This window comes from Antennarius striatus, chromosome 17 (genome assembly GCF_040054535.1).
Source record: "Antennarius striatus isolate MH-2024 chromosome 17, ASM4005453v1, whole genome shotgun sequence".
NCBI classification, from domain to species: Eukaryota; Metazoa; Chordata; class Actinopteri; order Lophiiformes; family Antennariidae; genus Antennarius; species Antennarius striatus.
The window spans coordinates 17,038,853-17,061,233 of record NC_090792.1 but is presented as its reverse complement, the minus strand read 5'-3'; the positions used below and the strand labels follow the sequence as shown (position 1 = coordinate 17,061,233).

At 43.1% G+C, this 22,381-nt stretch overlaps 1 protein-coding gene across 6 annotated transcripts in view; it reads right to left on the bottom strand.

Moving 5' to 3' along the window:
- numb (NUMB endocytic adaptor protein) overlaps nt 1-20,412 on the bottom strand; it is a 33,669-nt gene extending 13,257 nt beyond the window's left edge. Inside the window, exons 1-2 of one of the 6 annotated variants that reach the window (XM_068338224.1) lie at nt 20,168-20,412; nt 1,591-1,727 (exon numbers count right to left, since the gene is read on the bottom strand). In XM_068338224.1, coding sequence (XP_068194325.1) covers nt 1,591-1,716 — 126 coding nt within the window. In that variant the 5' untranslated portion in view covers nt 1,717-1,727; nt 20,168-20,412. The remainder of the gene's footprint in view (nt 1-1,590; nt 1,728-20,167) is intronic. The other 5 variants (XM_068338226.1, XM_068338223.1, XM_068338225.1 and 2 more) reach the window with 5 other exon arrangements.
- Nucleotides 20,413-22,381: the final 1,969 nt, after the last annotated feature.

Genomic DNA, 22,381 nt, shown 5'->3' with positions numbered 1-22,381 from the left:
CCAAAAAAAAGTGACTTAATACCTTCGCAATCATCTTTGGGTGTCAATAACTTGCTGCAATTTCAGCTTGAAAACGGTGCAAACATGGAATAAATATGCTGTTCATGTGACATAGATGGGGCTTATGTTACTCTTATAAAGTGAGTAAAGGCTCATTTTACCCCACTTGAACACCATGTGGTTCATCTTTCCCCTACACACCCCCAGATCCCCGTCTCCTCGTCCGGCTCATCTCCTCTCCCACCCTCTATTGGTTAACCTTTCATTGCGGCAGTCTGAATTTCACCGCAACCCACACACAACTTGGCTCGCTGTGAGGCACCTAAAGCGGGAGATGGGGAGGGGGAGGAGGGATCCTAAGGAGTAGCATGGTAGGTTGCACCGGCGTGATGAAAGGGGAGAAAAAACACAGGGTGGAATACGGCGTGCGACTGAAGAAGTGCAAGGAGGAAAGGATGACAGGATGGATCTTCATCCATTGCTTTCACTACATCAACAGTTTTCTCGAGAGCAGATCAAGATTTGGCACAAGAAATAGCTGCAATATTTGAGACGAAGATCACAGTCGGTGCCCCTCCAGGAAGAGAAGGAGGGCAGCAAACTGATGCAGAATGTGAGAAGTACTTCATCCACACCTTCAACCATGTGTGAAGGAGGAGCGTAGTAAATTTACCTTAGAGTACGGAGGATAAAGACAATTTATAGGGAGCAGGTGGGGGAGGGAAGGTGTGGAGTGTGTGTGTTTGTGGAGCAGGCGGACATTTGGAAGACAGCATAGACAAGATCTTTAAGCCAAGACAAAGTACACACTGACTTGAGCGTCAAAGGACTCCAAGCCATGAACCGACACACACACATGCTCCTCCATTAAGTTCCTTAATTCTCACATCTCTGTCTTGCAGACAAACACCTTTTTTCAGTTCTTGCTTCTCGCCCAAAGAAGACAGGATAGTGCAAAACATTTGAACGGCATCAGACAAAAAAAACTGGGAAGAAACTTGTACTTGTTTCCATATTTAGACAAAAACTTTCTCTTTTTCAATTCTGCGGTTTATCGAGTTCCCCTTTAATCTGAGTGAGGACAGCTTTCGGACCCGTCTGATGAGGGGAAGTGTACCATTGCACAACTGTTTGCAAAAGTTGAGCCTTCTGTTGCCACAATATAGAGAACTCCCCGCGTAATCGACTGCAGCATCAGAAGACGTACAGAGTTTGTGGGCAGATACAGCTCCACCGACTCGTGTGTCTCGTGCTCCGTGAATTGTGTTCCGTCAGCTGAACATGACTTCATTCTCTGTATACTTGATGATTCAAGTGGTTTTGGCCGTTAGCGGCCAGGAATCAATTTTGCCGACACCATCCTACATGTTCGGAAGGCGCCAGCAGAAAAATCTCGCAACCTAGATAAAAGCTACGCTCACAGTCTCTGAACGATTCTAATTAATCACTGGCAGAGTCCTTGGGGAGGCGGGCAATGTGCAGGATTCTCAGAGGTATGAATGCACTGCGGCGAGGTCGTCACCGTCTGTGGAACCTGTGTTTTGTATTCAGGTGTGTTTGTGTGTGTGTGTGTGGATGGTGGAGAGTCACCTTGACTGCAAAGCTACATTTGCCACTGCGGACCGCCTCCTCGTCCGTCTGCCACTGGTGCGGTCGACTCGACTCTGGGACGTACACGTCTTTCTTCCGACGGAAGCTCTGCCGTAGCTTGTTCATCGCTGAGCTCCCTGTGAGCGGCAGATAGAGCGGTGGGTAAATTAAACAGGTAAAGAGAGTGACAGCAGAATATATTAAGGAAAAACAAAAAAGGATTCTAAGTCTGGGATATTAACTCGTTCAGGTTAATAATGCAAGCACACACAGAAATTTGTCAACTTCCTGTTTTTCAGAGCGGGTAAGATGCTGAACCTGAACCACAGCGCCACACTGCCACGTTAACGCATCCTGTCAAGTGTCTGTAAATAGGAATGCTTTAAATATGACATAACACAATAGAGCGGTGTCACTCAGACCCACAAGGAGGAACAAATGAGTTGGAGGATGAGCTGCTGACAGGGAAGAGAGAACCCGTAGGAGAGTCTGCATCTCCTCCTCCTGGAGCTTTCAACCTGGTGAGTGATGAGCGCTACAGTCCAAAAGAAGTAGATTTTTAATTTCAGCAGTAAAAAAAATGAGATCGACTGACCAAGAAGCACCACGGCATTGAACGACCCAAACCAACGCTATGTTTTTAGTCCTTCTCTCATTCATCATCGAAGGATGCCAATATTTCTTCAGCTAACAAACGTCAGCAAACGCAACTGCCTTCATTTGTCACGCTCAAACAGGAGAAGTCAAGCAGGAGGGTGTTAAAATGTGAAAATAATGAACTCAATTAACGCAGTTTAAAAGGTTGAAAATAGATTGACTGTACTGTACATCTGTAACTATTCCATTCAAACCCACTTCCTGGTTTAGTTTTGGGTTTCCCACAGCTGAGTACCAACAATAGGTTCATTTACTTCTGCTTTAAGCTGCAGAATAAAGTGGCAGCTAATCAGTCAAACTGCTGTCTTCAATGCAATTAATAAATCTAAAAGGTACTACTTTAAAACCAGGCATGCATGTGTTCTTGGCTTCCAGACAAAGATTAGAAAGCAGAAGAAAAAAAACCCTCCAGAAACCCAATTAAAATTTGCTGATCCAAACTAAAAGTGAGAGGTGCATCCATCATCGAAGGCCTGGCTCACATCTCCCTCAGCTAATCACAACCAGGGGAGCAAAGTCCACTCAGCCGTGACATTCTAACTTTGGACACGTGAGCCGAGGAAACTCCTCGCCTAACAAGGTACACCCGTTAACTTCAGAGCTGACAGGGATCGGGCAAGATTAAAGCGCTTTAATCCAGGAGAACCGACTGTCTGTACAAATAAATACACACCAGAGCGAGCAAACGACATGGTGATCCCTTGCGCACACACACGGACATGCACGTCAGTGACCACACACACCTACCTTGCTAAAACACACACTGGACAGAGCTGTCTGTTTGCACAGCAAAACCTGTCCTGTGAGCCAATCCCGGTTCACAGGCAGAGAACACGTTTCATGCAAGGCTCACTTTATCTGTTCGTGTCAGGCCTCAGCTCAGAGGGGAGCACACAATAAACCTGTCGGCCTCTGCCTGGTCACCGAAACGCACGAGTATGTCACACTTCCTTCTGTCGGTGAAGGACGACAACCCGGAGGGAAACTGAAAAGTCTCAGGACACTGAATCAGTCCATTTCTGCACTTAAACAGACCTGTTGCTGAAGTTATTTTAAAAGACAACTACATTTTAAAAATGAAGCACAACTTTCAAAAACATATCCAGTCAACAGTGGGAAGTTTTCAAACCAAGAACAGCACTTGACAATGCCTCCATTCTGTACATACAGATACAAAAACGTCATTTCGGTCGTAAAAGTCACTAATGGCCATAAAGGCAGCAACACTGTGAGAGCACGAAGTTGTCTGATATCCTGGGAGCAGCTGGTTGGGCAGAGATGAAATATCAAGACTAAATAACAAACATGAATAACTATTTACAAAAAAAACACAACAGAAGACAAAAACACACCCTTTGAGCATCAAGTATGTCTCACCTAATTAGGACAAAACACCTGATCTGTTGTTACTGTCACCACCAGCGCCTGCATGCGTTCATATTTTAACTGTTTTCAGTTCATACAAAAGTGTTTAATACTGGACGAGCCACAGGACAGTGACACATTTTGAGAGATGTTGGATTTGATTTTTCCCTTAACGGACAAACGGTGTCGTCCATAGCATCACTGATAAAAAGACAATCCTGATCCGTGATCAGCCGCAAACACAGTGATACAAATACACAATGCGACTTGCGAAAAATGAGCTAAGTGGGTGTGAAGCGGGTGCTTGGATGTGTGAACGCACCTGCTTGGTCACGAGAGCAAACTCCCTCTGAGGGTGTCGTACTAAGTGTGAGTGTCTGACTGTGCACAAGTTGCAGCCGGCAGCAGAGCGACGCGTTCCAAATCTAGACAACTGAATGAAAGGGGGGAGGAGGGGAATCTCGCTTCATCCAAATGCGCCGGTGGTTTATTTAGGTCATAACATCTTAAGGCTCGCTTGCAGTGACAGGCTGCATGCTTACACGTTGCAGAATGAGAAGGAGCTCGATTTGTCTGCAGCAAATTGAAGCGTTCCTGTATGATGTAGCGCTGCAAGCTGTGGTGCTCGACTGTGCAAACATCTGAACTTTTACATTTTAAGCAGGGCTTTGTACAGGTTCAAATGAAAATGAAACCAAAAACTTTATATTTTTTAAAGTTGTGGAACAGAATGGGTTATTCAAAATAATAGTAACCGGTTAATTTGTTCTTGAAGAAAATATCTGACCTCACCTTTCACTTCCTGTCATTCACTCAAAATGGAGTTCAAAATTTAGCAGCTTTGAAACTTTGTTGCATCATAAGTTGCAGCAACGTCTCTGTCTACCTCTGATTTTCCATCCTCTGTTCTGTAATTGGCAAAAAATTCTGGTTCAAAGCCCTGATTTTAAGAATGAATGGAGAATATTTTAATAAGCCCAAAGGATAATTATTCGAATTATCTGTAGTTGTAGTGTTAACTTTTCACAACAAATGCTGATAACAGCAGCTTTTTTGTGGAGCAACAGCTAATACTTCTGTATGGATGCATGTGTGTGTGTGTGTGAGTGTGTGTGTGTGTAGACGCAGAACCAGGAATGGCGGGATTGTGACATGAATCGCTTGATAGAAATATTTATCGAGGATTGGGTGCCTGTGTTAACAGAGCGACGAAAACCTAATATGAGCATGACCCAAGCCGCAATCAAAAAAGATTTAAGAAAAGCACAACAGATCTGAGTCACACACACACAAACAAAAACGCATCTCGTGAGTTTGTGACACCGCAGTGATGTATAAAACAGGTTTCCCTGCATCTCATTACCAATTTGACACATCTGTGTGACAGCAAACACGTTTGTCAATGTGACAAAACACACATTTTCCTGACAGAACTCCCAGAGGGAGGGAGGTTAGTTATAGTGCCAAGACAAAGCCATACAAGATCTTTTGTACAGAAGGTTTCTTCGAGTCCAAATCTTTGGGTTTTTCAAATCGTCTTGAACTACGATGCCATCCCAGCGATACTTCATCGTTTCCGCGATGCTCACCTTCTAAATCACTTAGCACTTCAGCTACTGCCAACTTAACAACCCACACACCTTCTCTCTGCTGCAGCCAGAGAGACAAATAAGGAGAAAGCGGGGATATGAGAGAAGCCGGCATTTACTCAAGGGTGGGAAAGACAGCGTATGTTTCAAATATGAATAACATGCAACCTTTACAGGAATGTGATAATCTTGTTGCCAAAATCTAACGTGCTTGGAATGAGGATGACTGGGAATTCTGAATAGACGGATAGAAATGCCAGAAGGAGTATATGGGGTCTGGGGTATGTTTGTTTGGCTGGTGCGGTGAGTTGAGGGTGGGTGGAGGTCATGTGAGGAGGATTCAGGATTGTAGGTTTGGTCATGAGCTAGAAACGAAAAAAGTAATGGAAGGAGGGAAGGTGAGAGCCAAAGATGAAGGGAGGAGGGATGAAAAGAAGGTTAAGGACGGGAAAAGTTGAGATAAGTTGAGAGAAGGACAGACGGGAGTTGGAACGTTAGGATGGAAAAAGTTGAAGCTCGGGAAAGGGAACAGATCAGAGACGTAATGTGTGGGAGTCTGTCGTAAAAAGACACTTGAACAATTTGCCTCAGGTCTGTGTTGATTCTAATTAAAATATACTTCCAATTCAAATTTTTGTTTTTCAAATGGATTAAAACTTTTGCGACTTCATGGCCTTGAGGATTTAAAGTTACCTGCAGTAGAAGTGTGTGAGTCAAACACTTCAGAGTTTATGTTCGAGGGAATTAAGAGCAAAGAAACAGACTGGGGTTGTTTCTCCTTTAATGTGAAGAATAAAGAAACAGCTAAATATAAATGGAGTGAACGCTAAAAATTTGTTTTTTTTTTACAACTACAAAGTAAAATAATATGAAGGGTAGGTTTTACCAAAGGAATCATTCACCCATGCTTCATTGCTGTTTTGCTTCCGACCTCCAGAAATATTTTGCAGACCAGGAAACTTCCCCAAACTGTCCATCAGTGCGGGGGCGAGTTGACGACGTCTGGATTTTTAGTTTTGCGCTAAATGTTCCTTTAAAAGCCACAGGTCACAAATAGAATTTTCCTCATTGAGAGCTCCCAAAATGATCAACTCCTTTCTTTGGCCTTTTTACAACTAAACAAGGAGTAAATGGAGAATGGGAATTCAGAGAGTGGGATTAGGACAGAGAAGGGGGGAGGACTGGAGGGGAAAAGGGTGGGGAGATGAAGGAAAGAAGGATCCGAACGCCGCTGGAGCCGTCACAGCTCATACAGCTTGGTGCCGGGAAGATCTCTGGCTGTTCTCCTCCCGGCGCTAATGAGGATGATTACACAAAGAACATTTATACTCTGTGTTTTTGATGTATACACACACACACACACACACAAAACACCGAACAACAAAGAGCTACGAGCTGTCCAAAGACTCTTCTGTGCAATTCCAGCTCCTACAGACCACATGGAAGGAGGACACACAGGTCAGAAAACACAACTGAGAAGGGAGAGAGGAGAACTAACAGGATCCTTCTTCCCTCCGTCGGCACTGTCCTGCTGCTCAGGAAGGAGGGAGGGGAGTCCTGCTACTGGCTGTAGATGTAACAGTATTTGAATAATCTCTTCAGGAATGGAAAACTGATTAATTCTTGCAGAGGGATCGTAGGGATGAGTCTAACGGTTGGATTTCACAGACAGGATGGGAAAGGAGGGAGAGCCCAGGAGAGGCAAAGAGGTAGAAAGAAAGGAATGGGCAGCAGTATAAGACTCCATTAGTATGCCAGACATTACTCTTTATAGTTTTTCCCACTGTTTACAATTTGGTGCACAGAGTTTATCATATGGAAAGATATGACAATACCAATATGGACACCAATCTTTAATATCAGAGTACGTCTCGCTCTCATATCTGACGAGCCAGGTTATCGGGAAGGCATCGGGCACAAGGTGACGGTGCCCCCCGTGCTGCTCCCAACACACCGTGTAAAGAGAGAATTTGAAAAATGCCCTCACTGTGATAATCCAATTTTCTGGGCCCCATTTTGTAGCTCTGCATACTTACATAAAAAGAGGGGTTTAAAAAAAAACACAAGGAGAAAATCTGGACAACATTGTGCAGTTCACAAAAAAGGAAAGTCCAAAAAGAAACTCATGGGAAAGGTTGAGACAACTGGGATGATCAAAGGTCAGGGACATTTGACTTGTGGCATATTGGTTGAAGAGTTTACGATAGTGATATTGCTAACAAAATTGCGCAACAGTCAATAAAACTGTCAACAACCAGAGTTGCAGAACTCTCATTGCTCGCGGCGGAAATTGATTTAATGACACTGACATTTGGTGTTCAAGTAAAAGAGAACAAAGGGAGATTAGGTGTCCCGTTGATTCCCTGTATTTATGCTAATCAGGCTAACCCTTGAATGTGATATTCTAGGTCACATGAATCAGTACAGAATTAATTATTATGTGCCATTCAGAGGCGGGTAGTTTGACCTAAATGTTGCCCATTCAGTGCCATTCATATGTCCGGTGGAGACATGTCGTCTAGACTCTAAGGCAAAGTTATGGAACGATCAAAACGAAAGAAGCTTTATGAAGAAGTTTGTTTTTCCTATAGACAGACATATTTGGTCCAGATGTTTCATATGCGCCCTGCCTGGCATATTGGTGATGGATCAACCCACAAAAAAACCCAACAAATAAGCTTTCTGGCACACTAACGTTCCCATTTGTGTGGTTTTAATTACATCTGTTTCTGAGCTTAACAAACATTTAACAGTTAAAAGCTATATGTAATAAACGGTTGTCCACCTCAAAGAAAGACAATGAAACAGACAAGGCCTGTCTGATGTAGTTTCCAATGCCACAGAAATTACATCCATTATCCTGATGAAGCGTGTTACTTACATAACATTTACTTCATTTCTAAAAATCTTATCGTTACACTAAAACAGCAATGTTGTGAGGGATTGCTGACGGAGTTGTTGGTTGGCTGCATGCTTAGCCAAAGGGCTGGCGGAAAGAAAGATGCAGCTAATGACTGTAAAGCACATTCCTCCCCAACAACAACATTATCAGGTACACCAAGACGCTAAAGAGATAATTAACGCAACATCTAAAGTTTTGTCCTTCTTGGAGAGTTCATTCATTTGTGAGAGCAGTGCACAATTAAACTTACTGAAGCTGCTAAAGATTTAGCCTTTAGGCCATCAATTTTTAAAAAAATACAGTATGCTCTGCATGATCAGGCGTTTCCTTGGACAATAGTAGTTGTGTTGTCACAAGTTAGCTTTGCATTGATTACAGATACTCTTTAATAGCAGTGGGATTCTTTCTGAGCCCAAACCGACATTCACATTTGTGAATATTATTATTTAAGGCTATATATTGAGTTCAAGTATCCTTTTGTATTTAGAGAGTCCTCTTAAATTCAGTTTTAAAGTTATATATGACATCATAGGTTGTGTCAGGCCTTTGTGGTTGGAGGATCTTTTTACCAGATGTTAAATAAAGCTGTGATGAGCAGGTTGGGTTCACCCCCGCCTTCATCAGGGTCAGCTGCTATAACTGACTTCAAAAGGCTGAACATAATATCACAGCAGTGGTACCATGTGCCCACGCCGGTGGAAAGCTGGCGGTAAACAGGTCAAATTCATAGCCAACCACTCCATCAAAACATGCCACTCTGCTACACCTGTCTGTATAGTTTGCACAATCGATACCTCCAAAATGATCACAACTATTACAAATTAAAAGATGCATCATATCCAAGAGAAGCACAAGACAAATCTCAATCATGAGACTATAAAAACTTGACCTACGGCTAAGTCTGTTCTTTGCGGCAGCTCAAAACGATATACCAAGTTGCACGAGCGCAAGCTGAGCAAATACAGTTACAAGTCAGCTTGGAAATGAGATCGTGAAAAGGTTTTATTTTAGGGAGGTTCACTGTCTTTCAGAGACGCAACAAGAACTAGAGAGAAAACAGCGAAGTACAAATGGGAAGCTCACAGGAAGGAAATGGTAGGAATGGTGAAAGCTGGCTACTGTTTGCATGGTTCGCTAGTTCCCTGCCTGACGCTGAATCACTTCAGAGTCCTTCAATCTGTTCCCTGCCCCCAGCAAGGGACGATGACCTCTGTTTCCTGAGTACACATGACTGACTGGGGTTAGGGGCGAGATGGAGAAAGAAAACAGGGACCAGACTGTGGGTTATTGCCCTGCATTTACCTCCGATCAGTCTATCTGTGTGTGTCTGCAATTCAGTGTCTGTCAGGGCTTTTGTGTGGAAGACCAGCCAGGCGCGGCATTAATGGGGCCCGGCCCCAACAGAGTCGACAAGCCAGGCAGACGATGAACACCCAGAGCCACATATCATTTGTGGCAACAGCTGAGGTCACATTTAAATGAGAAGGGCAGTACCTTGGTACTAGGGAGTGTCAAATCTTGCCAGGGCACCGTGTCCCTTCAGGCATTCCCAAAGCATTCCTGGACCTGACATTTTGAGGCTGTTTTTCGTAAACTGAATGGTTGCAAAATGAAGTAGATGTTCAATTTGCTTAATGGAGCTGTAAAGATGCTGCAGAACGAGGCCTGCTGAAAAGCATTTGTCCTCCTAGGAGAGGTTTGATGCAGTAGTCAGAGTGCCCCAACTCCATTAATCGTGGTCTCCCCTCCCTTTTTACGGTGGGCTGCTGCTGAGAACACAATAGATGCCCACTAAAGTGATGGCCACGGGAAGAGTTTTATAAAGTGGCTTCTAGTTTATACCCTGGCTGACCTGAAACAGTCATGTGCCCTTCTTTCAATTGAGAAGAATTGCTATCATCTCTCTTTGTTTGGGGAAGGTGGGGGGGTGAGGGGGGACAACTACTGGGCTGGAACTTAACCTCCTCACAGGCATTGACTCAGAGTGAACATCATTGAAATGACCTCTCCCGGGAAACTTTACGTAAACCTTTGGGCAAAAAAGCGACTCATAGAGACTGTGTTTACTTTTCCCCTTGACATCATTTCATTACACACACACAGCTGCAGAACAGCATAGACAATCGTATCAAACAGAACCTGGCATACATCAAAAAAGTAAAACAATAGTCTCAAAGCTGCAGCGCCCAAAGACCTGAGAGTCAGGCTCCATTATGATTTAAAGTGCCATTAGGAAAGTTGCAGCCAGGTGGAGAAATCAGGACAACATCCTCTACGCCGTGTTCTACCCAACCAAACATTGTACTGACCTGAGGAAACAGTCAATGTTACATATTCACTAGGGCCTCTGCAAAGCGCTGTTAATATGTTATCTATTAATCCTACTTATGGCTTGCTTACAAGGGAAAAAAAAGCCACATTTATAGAGTCTCAAGGAAAGAACGCCAATCTAAGACCGTAGTTTATACCACTGGGCTGCACTGATACTGATGAGTAACAGCAAACTAATCCAGCAGAACCTCTGCTGATCAAAAACGGGTGGCTGTTCAGCGTTTCTACTGCCAGTTTGTGAACTTGGTGCTTGTGGATAAGAACGTTACGATACACACAATCTTCGGTTAAAGTTCCCCTGATAACCATTCTCTTGACGGGGCAACTACAGAAAATGTCAAACTGGAAGCCAGATATGCTGAAGACAAGCTGAGATTCTAACTCTAAAAATGCAAAATATCCCGAGCTGTGTCAAAGCACATCCGACAGACACACTGTGTGAAGTTAAACAGGTCTGGTTGTCCTGGCGTGATAACAAGCAGGGCAGCGATGTGCAAACAGAAAGGAAGCAGAGCACACTGTCTTCAGAGCTGCTGACTCAGAGGAGAAAATTAAATATCCAACAGGAAGTTATCAGTTGTTGTGTAATGTTCAAAATTCTGTGGCACACGCACAATTGTCGATTTGGGTCTCGGAAATCACCAAAGACTGGACAGTTAAAGACCCTTTTCTTCCCTTCCATTGGCCCCATCATTTCTAATCTACTACGTCAGGGAGGGAAAAAGCAATCTTTAGCACGGTTTTCAAAATGGTCATTACTGCTGATGTACACACACCGCTATCATTAGCCGCCCATAACTGAATATGCTCTCCATTAAAGCATCAATCCGAAGCAGGCTTTATTCTCAAGGCACTGATCAGAACCACAAAGTACAGAAAAAACAATCACTGTAAGCAAAGGTCTAATGAAGTGCCCCATGATGACTGAGGGAAGACATTACTTTGAGTACAACATTAAAAAAAAAAGTTGCTTTCAAATCTCTGTTCTACTTGTGACCTGACCATGTTCCACAGCTTCTGCTGAAGTTGTTTCATGGGGCTAAATGATTGCTGTTCCTTTTCTGTTTGGTGGGAAGTCTGAGGCCCCTTCCCCACTATGCTCGTCTTCCTCCTCAGTTACCCCATCAGCCCCCTTTCTCTTCTGTTAGGCTGACCCAGAGGAGATATCTGCTCTAAAGCTGGCAAACAGACTTCCCTCTTAAAAGAACCCATGATTACAGGGCACTGGCTCGGACAACCAAAATCGGCCCAACAGCCGGAGATAAACCCTCTGTTAATATTCACGTTCGTCAACGGAAATGCAGCCACTGTTGTGTGATTGCAAATTTACTAAGAACGAGAGTCAACTTAGACATCGAAGCAGTTATCCCAACTAGCAGGATCCCAATGAGAGTTTAAATCCCAGAGTAAGTAGAATGCACAGAGATATTTCTATCTTGTTAGCAGTACTGCTGATGCACTTGGGGAAACTCTAAATCAGGCTGTCACTGGTGGCTTACAGACCCATTACAATATGCTTTTAGGCGGTAGATATCCTAGCAACTGCTTTTTGCATAATCATCATTGCTGAGGTTGCATGCTAATATGATGACAAAGCTAAGATAACATGTGGTTGCAAGATGTAAAAGGAGCGCCAAAAAAATGCTCTTTTGATGCTAAAGATAAATAATCATATCTCCTAATTCCATGTCGCTGAATAATTTGAATTTCAGCTGTGGTCAAAAAGAGAAGAAAAAGCCTAGTAAACTGTTATATGTTTTTATCACGGCTCATGTTTTTAGTATAAATGTTGAGGAAGCAGAATGGGGTTTTAATCATTGATGTTTTGCTTCTAATTTAACAGCAGTGGTTGGAAGAGCGCTGAATCAGCATCTATAAAAGGAAGGAGCAGGCCAGGCGATAGACGGGGGACGTGATATTTCTGTGACATGTTAGCTGTGCGATTCACAACCAGTAGATATAAAAAGCAAGCCAACAGCAGTTTGTGGCTAACTCAAGGAGGATGAAATTTAATGAGAAATATCATCCGATTTGGGGTGACAACATGAGTTCCAGGAAGGATAAGATGAAAATGATCACTTCTGTCATATTTCACACATCTTATTCTTGTGAAATAACATCATCCCACAGAGGTATTAAGTTTGTTAAGTGTAAATAAACAGGGGAAGTGTAGATAAGGGTCTTCAAAGCTGAGCTACTGCATGATCTCTTTGAAAAAAGTGCTAGAGATGTACAAAGAGGTGTGAGAAGTGTGAAAAAGATTTGAAAGATGGTAAATGAAGTGGTGACAGGGGAAAAAAGCAAAGGAGATGAGAGACAAGGGAGAGAGAAAGAACTGATTACACAAGAAGGAAAAGTTAGGGTCCAGCTGCTGAGTCAATAATACAGTTTTTCTTCAAATTCCATCAGTCAGTGTCCGTTTGTCAGTAGCAATGTTTGTCCAGCAGCAGTCATGATGGGAGGACAGAGAGGAGGAAGAACTTCCTGCTGACAGGGCAGACATGGAGGCCAGGACGCACACGCGCACACGCACACACACATGCACACACACACACACACACACACACGTGACTTTAGAATGAACACAGCACAGAGGATGTGCTCACCTGTCATTAATATCAAAACACACCGATGACTTATGTTACTTATTTTACATATTGAGTCTCACTCCGAGCCTGAACCTCACAGGGGCTAATAAAAAACGGTTTCTAAACAGTACGGAACATATTCCATGGTATAGAGTTTTATTTCAAGGCCAGGAATGATTCAACGGTCGTGGAAGATGGTTTCTTTTTCCAGACATTTTGGCAAAGTCTTCAGTAGTGCTCCCATCACAAGGCTATAATATGAAAATAAAAGTAGGATTCCAAAGAGCTTTAATGAGCAAGCCTGTAAGGAAGTCTTATTTAGCCACGCTTGATGGATTACAGGTTTTCATTCCAACCGAGGACTGAACTAAATGATGTCATTCACCACCACACCTTTAAGCAGCAGACGCACCAAGCAGCAGTGACTCACTGGAACGTGACACGGCAACCGATGGAGGTGCAGGTGTCTTGCCAAGTCACGTGACTGTTACACACACCGTGTGCCTGGGGGGTTCAACCTTGAATTCAACTCGTAATTCCATATTCCCACAATTAAGTTATAGAGGAATACAGGTTCTGAAAGGACAGAGAAAGGACGGCTCGGCACCCTCAGCTCGTAAGAGCAAAGCAGGTAGAATCAACACGATAGACATCAAGGGCTTGGGGCGAAGGATGGAAAAATACCAGGACTCTCCAATCAGCTGTGCAAGTTGACCAGCCCAGGCCCAGGCACCAATTACTGTGGGATAATCGGCGGCTCTCAGAGGTCTGATGAGCAGCCGGCACCATGGGCACAACGGGTCACTGACCAGCAGGCGAATGCCGGACAACACAGGCTCACCAAGCCAAGCGCCGCCAGTGCCCCTTTGCTGAAATGCTGCACGAAGGCAGCCAAAAGGACGGGCAGCACAGTGAAGTAATTGTTCCCCTCTTGTCGACTCAGCACTGTGGCACTCTCACAAGCTTGACATCACTCTCCGCAGACCGCTCAGCGGTGGAGGAACGATGGGCAGCGTGTGAACCTACGATCACAAACACACACCTTATGTCTTTCCCTTCTTCCTGCAACAGAATATGCGGACCAAATGCGCGGACGCATGCCGCTCACGCACCTGTCTCTGATTCCGTGGTAAACAAATAGCTGCAGCGCTCAAAGCGCCACTTGCTGCACAGTGATGCAACACAAGGGAAATGTTCCATGCTGCACCTCAGCGCTGATAACCTCTTCCCTACCACTGAGGAAAGATTTCACTACTGCTCCAGACTTCACATGCTGTGCGAGAGAGATATCTGAGACACAAGTGCTACGGGTTTTTTTTTTTTTTATCCGACAGTTGTGACACAAAAACTAGCAGCATGATTTATGGGGAAGAAGTCTCGCTACTTGAGGCAGAACATGGTATTCAGTTCATTAATTATAGATGTCATTTCTGTGCTGTGGAGCATTTGTCATCGATCAGGCTAGGCTACGATGTGGGCTTCCATGTGCTACTCCTTCCACTGTCAACACGACAAGGACGCCTTCTACTCACCGCTACAATAATAAGAACTAAAGCAAATCCTTGGACGGTTTTTCCGCCCAGTGTTTGTTTTCCATACTCTAACTGTACAGTTACCAAACAGAAACAGCAGCAGAAGGATTGCAGCTCGGAGACACTGCAGTAACACACCAACCACAGCTCGGGAAAAATAAACATAGATCACAAGGAGCTCTTCTGAAACCATGAGTCAGTGGAGAGTCTCAAAGCAATGAAGCCCAGAGCTGCAAGAAGAGACCAACACCTTTCAGTATCTTTTATTTTAATTAAATCTACATGTAATATATGAGTCCCTCCGCAATTTTGAGATGTTACAATTAATGCAAATTCAACCATTCCCTGTGGATTCTGCACAACTCTGCAATTGTTCAATCACAGCAACTTATTTGTAACTTCTGTCCAATCATCAAACCATGAGTTTCATAGCCTCACACCTTGAGCCATACTTGTGTCATGAGAATAACTTGCTGATCATCTGGTCGTGAAGATGTAGACACAAATGTCTGACACAAGTGACAGCCAGTAGTCACTGAATGATGCTTTCCTGCCATAAAAAGACTTGGACAATGGCTGAAATGTGCGAACACACTAAACCAACACCGGGACGGAGGCTGTCGCATCCAGATCGGTTACAAGTGCTGAAAGAATCGAGTTGAGTTTGATTTAATGGGCAGTGATACCGTCAGTGGGCTATCAAGTAGCGTGCTTGCTTGTTTGCATGACAAATTGTGCCTGTGTGATAAAGAAAGTAGTTCAGGGATAAAAAGGTCTCAGATAAAATGTTTAAACACGACCGTGTTTAGGATGTGCTTGAAACAGCAGCTGATATGTAATGAAATCAGGGATCAGGGGTGAGCGTGCATGTGCGTGTGTGAGACTTCTTCGAAACGCAAAATAATCTGGCCACTTTTCTTGCTTCTATACATTACTTTTGACCCGTCTTAATCCGATTTGACATGACATCGCTTGAATTTCCCACAACCAATTAACTGTGAGGTGGGGGGGGTGATGGAGGGGTACGACTGGTGGGAGTTTACACACAGTGAGACAAATGGTGACATTCAAGTACACAGAAGGAGAAACAATAATACAAGGAAAACTGGAAGCACTCTGCATGCATAAAAAAACATTATTAAAGACTCTGGAGCAAATTTTAATAAAAGCGCTCAGGCAGCGGATTGAGGATGAGCTCCAAACATGAGTCCTGTTCACTAGTATTCCTCTACAGAGACTCATCCCTCCATTTTTAATATACGTCTTGAATCATTTAGAAATGTTGTCATGTTGTGCTGTTTGTTTTCTGTCCTGACACAAGAAACAAACTGATCGTTTTATTAGATCACGTTGTTCTCTTCGGCATATTATCACCCACCAACCAATAACGGTGGTTACCAGGGAACCGGTGCCAAGGCAACATTGATACACGTCAAGGGTGACGACAGTGGGAGGGGCCGAGGAAAGCCGGGGCTCGACAACAGATTACACGTGCAGACTGTCTGCTCGGGCAGCGGATAAGGTGTATCGTGTGTGATAGGATGGTATCAGTGTTAAACACACTTTGGGCAGAAAGTAATTGAATATAAACACAGACACGTCAGTCATGAGACAGCGATCATTACACCATCAGATATTCACACTGGTGCTTAAAGGAGAACTAAAACAGACATGTACATACTGTATATTTAATGTTTTGTATTTACATATTCACGTATCAAACACTTCTGTCAGAAGGAATAACTACCTTGTTAGCAGCCTCCTTCTCATAACACATATTCTCCACTCATTCATTCGTACGGATGTGTTCTTCCTCCACAAGGCCCAACAGGACCAGGTCTAAAGTCACTATTTGGGTGTTATAGATTGTGATTGATCTAAAGTAGATGATCTGTTTGATATTGGTGGTACATGTAATACTGGATGGTCTGAGGACTCGGAAGGAAGGACTAGAATAAGAATGGGTTACAAACTTGACTCACAAGCCAAATTCTTGAAATCCAAAAGAGAAACCTCTGGCAAGTTATACAATGAAATGACAAGCAGAGACTGGAATGACCTGATCCCTTAATGTCGCAGCAACTTAATGCAGGAAAGAACATTTTAATATCTTTTGTTTAATAAATACAAACTTAAGACAAAAGGCTCCTCTACTCCGGTAAACAGGCTGTATGTCCCACTCTCCTTGATGGGTCACGAGTAATTAAACCAGAGATCAGAGGGCTGAATAAAGCATGAGCTGTTCCAGCCAGAGGAGCTCAGGTATCACTCTATATAGCTGCCCAGGGAAACAAAGGGAGCCCCTGAGTCCCTCACCAAATCCAGGGAGGAGTGATACCAGTGTAAACCTGTAAGGCAACTCCTTGCACACAGCGATGCTCCCCCGACCCTCCCAGCCGGAACAGCTGGGGCAAAATGAGGACCTCGATGCCCCTTGGACCCAATTAAATGAAAGATTTTGTCCCAAATGGGGACTCTCTGTGATCCTCCATGAAGCGCAGAGCAAAAACCCAGCCTAGCATTGTTGTTTTTTACTTTTTGAAATGGGTGCAGCGAGAGCCAAGCTCTACAACGAAACAACATTAAGACGAAAAATCACAATGCCGCTTTTACCTAACATGACTTTGCTAGACGACAATACAGTGACTGGCAAAAGGAAGCAAAAGTGAAAATGAAACAGCCTTTGTGATTTTCTCTCAAGGAAATGCAGTCCAGGTTTAATTACAGTGGAACAGGTGATCACATGACTTCTTTTTGGGGGGTTGGTTAGGAAAGACTTAATGTACAGAAAGCTGGAAGAAAAAAAAACTACTCACGAAAACAGATTCTAGAACTACAGATAAATACACTATCAAGGATCTTGACCTGATTGGTGTGCGTGTGTTTCAAAGATGCTCTGAAGTACATGCAGCGGCGTGCAATCTGCTGCAGGTACAGGTCCTTTAAAGTAAACTGATTAATGACGAACAGCTATTTCCCTCTGAGGAGGAGGATAACACTGCTTACCGACAAACACAACAAATACACAAGTTCAATCCAACTCTGTAGTTCCACACAGGCTATTTTAGGCTACTTATTTTGAAATGGGGTCAGCTGCACACTTGAGATTCGGATTCTAAAACCTCCCCTCTGGTTGAATCATCTCAGAGAGCCTCTGTTGGATCGAGTCCCAATCAGCTCAGAATATGGAGCTTTGTGTACGGCTCTAACAAGTGCAGACATCATGCAGCTTTACTCAATGCAGAAGGGAAGCTAATGCTACATGGACCTGGATATTAATGAGGAGAACATGAATATACATCGTTGGAATAAATTTACAGGTATTTTTCATTTTACAACTAAAATCGGTGGTGCAGTAGGTAGCGCTGTCGCCTCACAACATCGCGGTTCCGGGTTCGAATCCCGCTCTGTGCGGAGTTTGCATGCTCTCCCCGTGTCTGTGTGGGTTCTCTCCGGGTTCTCCGGCTTCCTCCCACCTCCAAAAGCATGCGCTTTAGGTTGATTGGCTGGTCCCAAATTGCCCATAGGAGTGAGTGTGTGTGTGTGCATGGTTGTCTGTCTTTGTGTGTGGCTCCGCAGTGCACTGGAGTCGTGCCCGGAGTGTCGCCCGCCTCACACCCTATGCCAGCTGAGATAGGCTCCAGCTCCCTGTGAGCCGCTACGGCAGATAAAGAAGCAGAAGATGAATGAATGAATATCCAGATCATTTTCTGTTTAACCAGAAAAGAAAACACTTACATGGTGTATTTTTGCACATAATCCCAGGGTGGTCATAGTAATTCATCTAAATCCTTCTCACAATCTCCGACATTCATTGATCACATTCTCACTTCGGATCAACAATACTCATCTGACTTTTTGCTGGCCTTCCCACACCTATCAAACTGAATATGGTAACGCATGAGTGTTGTTTTAAGCCTTTCCTGATATGCTTAGTGTGCCCACGCTTGTAGCGAATTGTGATGTTGACAAAAAGCAAAGGTTACGGGTGATGATGAAATAGACGCAACTGCAGCCAAAGAACAAAAAATAAACAAGACAGGCAAGAAGTCAAGAGATGGTTTCACGCGTACGGCCCAGAAAATGAAAAATAAATACAAATGCTAAACTGATCACTCTGATTTCACCATGTCTTTCACAATTTCAACACTTGAATATTTCTCTGCTACCAAGGGACAAAAGTGGAGCCTTTTGATTGCTTTGTTATTGATCTGAAGGTTTATCTTCCCGTGTTGCATCAATACTCAGCATGTACAGCTCACTGGAAAGGGCCTCCTCCTCCTCCTCCAGACCAGAACAGAACAGCTGAGTGTAATGCTGGTGTCTTCCACAGTGAAAATCACAAAGCTGCAGACCCACTCTCACATTCCCCTCCTCTCAAACAGCTGACAGACTTGCACAGTGGGTTTTCGTGGCAGTCAGCCAAAAATAATGAGCTCAATCATGAGCTGCTTGAGGAATTTTAGGGAGAGAACTCCCTAATCACTGTTCCATATGTACATTCATCCTAATCAAACACTGCATGACATGAGAGATGAGGTAAGGAGTCACTGAACTTGATAAGTGGATCAAAAAATGCAAAACTATTGATAATCGACACTGAAAAATGTGATGTTGTGTCCTCAACTGAGGCACGTTCAATGTCACAGAATGCATAAAACATTTTTTAAAAAATTGACATTCAAGAGGCAGAGAAGAAAGTATTCAGAAATGTTCTCTCACAAAACGAAAAAGAAATTATTTGATTATCAAAACACATTCAAAGCTGAATTACTCATCCCATGACTCAACAATTGTGATTTAACTTGAGTACCAATATGTTGTTCCAGTCAGCAGACAGTATGTTTTGTTGGAATAGAGCTGCTGTTGCTATCACGGGGGTGTCCTTGTAAAGTCTGCATGTGGAGGGTAACCTGATCACTGCTGTTTATCTGACCGGGATGACGAACCATCTCCGGTCGTTCTCAGAAGTAAACTAAGAGGTATTATTACCAAATAAGAGAATCTAGGACACATTATCACATTTCGAAAAAATTCAGCGCTAATCCCATGAGTCACAGCACAGATCAACCTGCCTGTGGCCGAGTCAAGGCGGCTTCCACAATCACACCAACTAACGCTGAACTTTGATGTAAATCTTACATGTCTGGCCAACATTAGCAACTGTAAGATTACACAAGACAACCGAGTTAATATCAGCTACATAATGAAAATTAAAGTAAATTTTTCTTGTCAATTGATACCTATTCTGTCATTTTATTCCAATCCGTGTTGGTCGTTTTGCTGAGGTACGTTCATCTCCTAAAGTTAACCAGGCAGGTAAAGTTGGGTGTCGTTAGCTACTCAACTGACGTTAGCTAGCTAATCTGTTAATTTGGTTTATTCGTTGTGTCATGGACAATCTTTTTCCATCACCCGTGATGATGGTAGACAGCCTCACATCTTACATTTAGTTCAGTCTGTCACTAGCCAGGTTGGCAAAGCGAGCTAACCGAACTGCCATAAGTCTACGGGGAGTTAGGAGCCGCTGAGCTAAAGCTAGCGCTGCTTAGCTCGGTGCGCTAACAAGCGTTCCCCCTCAAGGGTGGTTGAAATCCAAACATTTTAACTTACCACTGATCACCGCTGAGACCCAGAAGATGTCCCGTTAAAGCCGTCACCTGTGTGTCACGAACCGTGCAGTTCCACAATAATTAAAATTCCACAGAAAGTGTTGAAGGGAGGCAGAGAAGCTGGCAGTCCAATCGCTTCAGCCACCGCTGCTGAATGGCTGCTACGCGGATACTCAACCAAACCTCGTCCATAGCAACGGACCGCCCCCGCGACACCTGATTGGCCAGCTGGTGCAGATTGCAGGTGATCGATGGACCACAGAGCGACCTGGCTCGAGCTCTACTTTTACTGCATTGTTCAAAAGCAGCAGCCCGGACTGGTAGTGGAGTATTACAAGTACTTTTTCTTTGATTACTCGAGTATTGTGGTTAACTAGGTTGCATGTTGAAGTACTTCTGTAATACTCAAGTATTTTAATTCTGTTATATTTTCTATTCGTACTATTATTTTTCAAATAAATAAACTACAATACCTCTTCTTGCACCACCTGTGTACAAAACTTCATGAGAATCCACTCAGTAGTTTTCACCTAGTTATGGAAAACATAGTAAAAACAGGATTCTACACACTGTTAGATAAAGAGAGAAAAACTTACAGACCTTCCAAACTTTAATGGATTATTTCCTGGCTCATGCACCATAGCTCCACCAGGTATAATTGAAATCCGTTCAATAGTTTTTTGTTAAATGCTGCTGACAAACAAAGAATCTGGCACTCAGTCGAGCGCATACATCCATCAAGGCCAAACAAACCGCGTCTGCTCCGTTTGCCTGATCTGTGACCCGCCTCTCCACTCAATTTGATGGAAAACAGGGAAATAGTTTTTTACAGACTACATCTGCCCGTAGAATATTCTCTTCTTACTAAGGAATAAAAGGTTAATGCTTCTGCTACTATAGAAAAGGTATCTGCAGTTTATAAATTGGACTAATCCAAACTAATTTATTCAAAAGATACCCTGAACTATTGATGGGGTGCAGACATAAATAAACTTTCCAAAATACATTCAAATTGTATTTGGCTTTTATATAACAGTTTAATATATTTAAAATCCACATTTGTATTAAAATACATTTAAATTTATATGCTAATCAGTATCAAGCTTTTTTGTCACATAAACTAAAAAAAACAAACAATACAAATATTACTGATATTAGTGAAGGGCCTTTGTACAGTTTATGCTGTTTGCCTGTGTCCCCCCTGACCTCCATGATGAAACCATGGCCCCTTTAAAAGGCCAGAAGTTTATCAGCATTAAGTCGCATTCCTAACATACCTACGAAATCGTCTGAGCTGCGGTGTGACTTGTTTTGAGGTCAGGTAGATTGCAAAACCAAAAAAGAAAAAAAAAACCTTTGGCTAACAAAAAGTTGTCAAGCCTGTTAAAGCTGATTATTGTCATGCCAATGCACTCCTGTACCGTGCACAGCCCGTGAATATGCAGCATGTGTGTCTCTCAAGCAGAGATACACATTTATAGTCCTCCTTCTTTTATTCAAAAACATCTCAAACTTCTTAAAAGTCTTCTTTACAACTTCTGCAACAATCACCTTTGCGTAAAGGATCTCAAAATCGCGACCGCAGAGCCACTTGTGCATCTGCGGTGATCGTCTGCCCTCTTGCGGTCACTCTTTGTAACTTCATTCAGCCACTTTTGTCGGTTAACGAAATCTTTTTTAACGCAACCTGATTTCGTCACTTCCTCCTTTCGACATCTTTCAGCTTCTCATCGGTAAGAGAAAATGTTGTGAAGAAATAACAGCCATAATAATCCATCACAATTAAAGGTCCTGCATTTTTACTTGAAACGAATAAGATAATTACTGAGTAAATACAGACCAACTTTAAGTAACAATAGTATGAAGAGGTGGATTGAAGAATTTCTTTTAACATTTTGACATTACTGTATAGGGTAGAGGCCTTTAGGAACATATTTGTCAAGTACACATAATATATTTGATGGATTTAAATGAAACTGGGTGGAGGTAAAGGACATGTGACAAGGAAGAGAACATATTTAATGGCAGATCTAATCATTTCTATCACAAACTGCAGGATATTTGCCCCATTATAGGTTATTAACTGAAATTTACATTATGGTTAATTTCATTGAGGAGACCGTTGTGCTTTAGCGGAGGAATGTGTTCTACTTAAACTGCCCTTACTAGTAGATTAAAATCACATGGCAGACAGCACAAATACACCAACCAATAT